This window comes from Acanthisitta chloris, unplaced genomic scaffold (genome assembly GCF_000695815.1).
Source record: "Acanthisitta chloris isolate BGI_N310 unplaced genomic scaffold, ASM69581v1 scaffold32182, whole genome shotgun sequence".
Taxonomy (NCBI): Eukaryota; Metazoa; Chordata; class Aves; order Passeriformes; family Acanthisittidae; genus Acanthisitta; species Acanthisitta chloris.
The window spans coordinates 33,855-37,976 of NW_008660672.1; the positions used below are offsets into that span (position 1 = coordinate 33,855).

General features: G+C 41.2%; 1 protein-coding gene across 1 annotated transcript in view; it reads left to right on the forward strand.

Moving 5' to 3' along the window:
• The first annotated feature begins 280 nt into the window (after window positions 1-280).
• Window positions 281-4,122, forward strand: part of GFRAL (GDNF family receptor alpha like) — a 15,072-nt gene continuing 11,230 nt past the window's right edge. The window contains exons 1-2 of the mRNA XM_009069886.1: window positions 281-448; window positions 3,406-3,502. Of these exons, the coding sequence (XP_009068134.1) occupies window positions 281-448; window positions 3,406-3,502 (265 nt within the window). The remainder of the gene's footprint in view (window positions 449-3,405; window positions 3,503-4,122) is intronic.

Consider the following 4,122-nt stretch of genomic DNA (forward strand, 5'->3'; position numbering starts at 1 on the left):
TGCTGGTTGCCTGGGAGAAGAGACCAACCCCCACCTGACTCCAACCTCCTGTCAGGGAGTTGCAGAGGGTGAGAAGGTCTCCCCTGAGCCTCTTCTTCTCCAGGAACTGGGAAGCTTCATCCCCTGCTCCTGGCCGAAAGAAGGAGGTGGGCACAGGCATCATTAGCATGGTGAGACCTGCCCCGTGGCTCCTCCCGCGGGCTGAGCGCTGTCCGCGCCGCGGGTGCTGAACCAGGCGGTGCCTCTCCTGTCCCCGCGGAGCTGAGTCCCTGCGCCTGCCATGGCCTCGCTCCTCGGCCCCGGTAAGTGCGGTGGGAACGGGGAAGGGGCAGCCCCAGCCTGGCCGGGACCCTCGTTTCTCCCCGTCCCTCCCTGCCGCTCCATCCCCGCGGGATATCCCCGCGCTGGTACCAGTCGGGTACCACTGCTCGGAGAGCATCTGCAGGAGGTGAGGAGTGGCACGGGTGAGGAGACCCACGATGGGACTCCTCGTCTAAGCAAACAGCCACTTGTTTGCTCACTGGAGAGTGTTTGGTGCTGGCGGTGCCACGCAGAGGGTTGTTGGTGCTTCTTTTGGGTTTGAGTGCTTCTTGGGTTGGTGCTTCTTTTGGGTTTGAGGGGAAATCAACAAAGCTGGTGCAGAAGGATTTGGTAGAAGAGAATACAGTGAGACAGTGTGTTTTAATTTCTGTTATTCTCCTTTTTTTTCCCTCACTGTGTATTGTATATGTGCTGCCTCTTTCTTCAGCATCCCACTGCTCTGAACTTTGATTCAGCTGTTAAAAATATTCTGTAGGTTGTTCTGCCCCAGGTTTTGTTAGAATAAAGTTGTTCTTTATCACTTTTGCAACTTTACTCTAGATTTATTCATCTATAGTTTGCCATACTCCTTCGGAGAGAGCTGGTTGCTGCTCTTGCCATTAGATAGAAACCACAGCTTGGTTTCTCATTAGTGATTATAGATAAGAGATATAGATTATAGACAATAATTCAGCAATGTTAGGATTGCAGAATTGGGAAATGTAATTCCTCCATTCCTCAGTTCCCAATCTGCAAAATGAAGGTGCTAAAATGTTCTTTTTTTTTTTTTTTACTTTAGACATCAAATTCTTCAGAACAGAGAATTTTACACCTACTCAGTGAATCAATACACACTTCAATAAAAACACAGACATCTGTAGAAATTTATATGTGTGTCTTCATGTCAATATGGGTCCCTCTAAAAGTTTTTGCTACAAGCTCTTAGTTGCCTTGAATTCTTTTAAGCAGAAAACAGGCACTTAATATTCCAAACATGAGTTGGAATAAAGTGAGTGACTAAAGTAATAACAGTCAATTTAAGCAATTATATAAGCCACAGTGCACTGGATTCTAAAATCACATGGGACAGTTTGTTTTGTGTATGCTTCTGGCAGTGTATCCCTCTGTTCTGCTAAGGAAACAAAGGACTCATCCACAATATGTCATTAGGTCTAGAGAAGTCCTTTCTTAGACTGAAAGAGATTCATTTTGCAAAAGCATCATCTCCTTTTTGTGGGCACAGTTTCCAGGTGGATTTGAAATAAGCAGCAGCCTGAAATAACCCTTAAAAAGGAGCAGGAGCTGCTAATTGGCTGCTCAATCAGTCCTACTTTGACTATCCATTTTCAGCCACTGGTCCTTGAGAGCTGAACAGGGGGGAGACAGCACAGAATCTGTGCTGTGACTGCTGCTCAGATGAGTGAATCTTCTCTTGTGCTAGTACCTACAAAATAGGTAAATAATCATTCAGCAAAATACTTTTTCTTAATAATTTCCTGACTTTGCAATTTGTATTGGTTTATATATACAGCTATTTTCACCTGTAAGGTATTTGGCAACTTTTTTTTCTCCATCATCTGAATAAATAGTGAGTAATTTCACAATTAGAAAGACCTTTTTGGAAATGGTCCCAGAACTAAAATGTCATAATGAGCCAAAATTGTCCCTGTGGATGGGCCAGCTGCACATTCCTCAATGTCAAGAGACAGGAGCTGTTTCTATCAATTGGCCTTCAAGGCTGACATACAGAGCCTAATAGAGTGTTTTCAGGCTGGAAGTCACTGAAGTCATAAACAGCCCTGCACAGAGCTGAGAACTGGCAGGAATATGCACAACTGAGAAAGGATTAACACCAGCTATAATAAGCACCTGTGGCCTCTTCTTTGTCTCATAGGCACAGTAGATGCTGTTGCACCTGTCAATTATGATGGATTAAATGTTGCTTTATATTTATTAAAATGCATCCAGAAACTATTCCCTACAGCCACACTGTTATATCATTTCCAGAAGGGGTGGCATCACCTCTGAACAGCAGTGGCTCTTTTAGATCATTAAGAGGGATATTTGATATGTAATTTCTTATTCTCAAATGTATCACTGGGAAAATTTAATTTCTCTGGATAAGGCCTGAAGGAATATTTCATGCCTCTTGCACATGAGGGAAACTACTCAAATTCCACGTGAGCTTACCTGAATATGAGGGGGGAAAAAAGGATACTTGGTCTGGAAGTTGCTGTATCTTTCAATAACTGAGGAAAATGTTTGTATCAGGTGTTCAGCAGCTAGTTTGATAAGGCCAAAATCAGTGTCTGAAACAATTTTATAGAAAATAAAGACACATGGTTACAAATTAGAGGTGGTGTGACTGTGGGAATGTTGATAAAAAAGCTAAACCCCAGATAATTTGTCTTTTCTTAGCAAGGCAATTTAATTTTCTACTGATAAGTCACAGGTAGTGCTGCTTTAAAATTCTTTACCTTGAAATCCTCATATCTGTCTTCAGTTTCAGAAACTTTTTATGCAATCAACTGGTTCAATGTATTGAGAGAAGCAGATAAAGACATAAATAGGAAGGTTCCTTTCAAGAAATGATGCATCTGTGAAGTAAAATCAAAGAGGATGAACAGTGCTGAATTATGAAATCAAATTTCATTTTTTATCTAACAGCTGTGTTACTGCCAAGTCTCTGTCACAAGATCTAGTCATAGGAATTCCTGTGTAGTTTGCCTGAATGAAACTTAATGCAAATAAAATCCTCTTTTGTCTGAATTTTAGACTGTTTTCCTTGCTATAATTTATTACGCGTCTCAGAACTGCAGCAATTTGTGTATATCTATACACTGGTGGCATTTTTTGCTACTGTTGGTGTTATAATAATGTGGCAAAATCAACACAAAATATTCCACATTGCAACTTTGGAAAGCAAAACTGAGGAAAAGTTTAGTTCTGTTAAAAAGTAACTCAGTAGCAAATTTGAATCTACAGATAAACTACAGTAAATTAGACTTTTATAATCTCTGTGTAAAGGAAAAAGGTTTTTAATAGTCATTATATTCTGGTTTTGCAGTGTTGTTCATGTATTTCACATGTATATCTGCTGTCCAGACTGCTGACTGTCTGCGCTTGAGGGAGCAATGTATAAATGCTGCAAATGGATGTGAGACTGTCTGGAATGTTGTTGAAGAGGCCTGCAATATTTCAGGTAACCCTTTATGGTGTGCACAGCTTTAATTTGAGTGGCTGTGTGGTTGCATATTTATAGTGACCACAATATTGCTGTGGGAACTGAGCGAAGTCAGTGAGATTGCAAAGAGAAAATGAAGGCAAAAGACAGTCAACTTCTGAAATCCTTGACAATGCTCAATGCTATTATTAGTAACAGTCACACTGACTCTTCAATAAGGTGATAAATTTTTGCACTATGAGCAAAGTCAGAGTCTGAACCAGCTCATGAAGTCTGAACTCGGCAGAAATTATGCGGTTGTGGGATCCTGTTAAACAAAGCCAACAGGCAGCTAAGAAAAATGTTCCAACTTTGTTTTACATACTTTGGAAGAGTTGATCTGCCCCATCTCTGGAAGTGTTCAAGGCCAGGATGGATGGAGCTTTGAGCCACCTGGTCAAGGGTAAGGTGTTCCTGCCCGTGACAGGAGGGTTGGAACGAGATGATCTTTAACATCCCTTCTCAACCCAAACCATTCTATGGTTCTGTGGATCTATGATCTCACACAGTACTCCAAAACATGAAGTAGTTACAAACAGTAATTGTAAAATATTGTATTAGAAGAAGAAACAAATCAAATAAAGTCTCAAAGAAAGTTG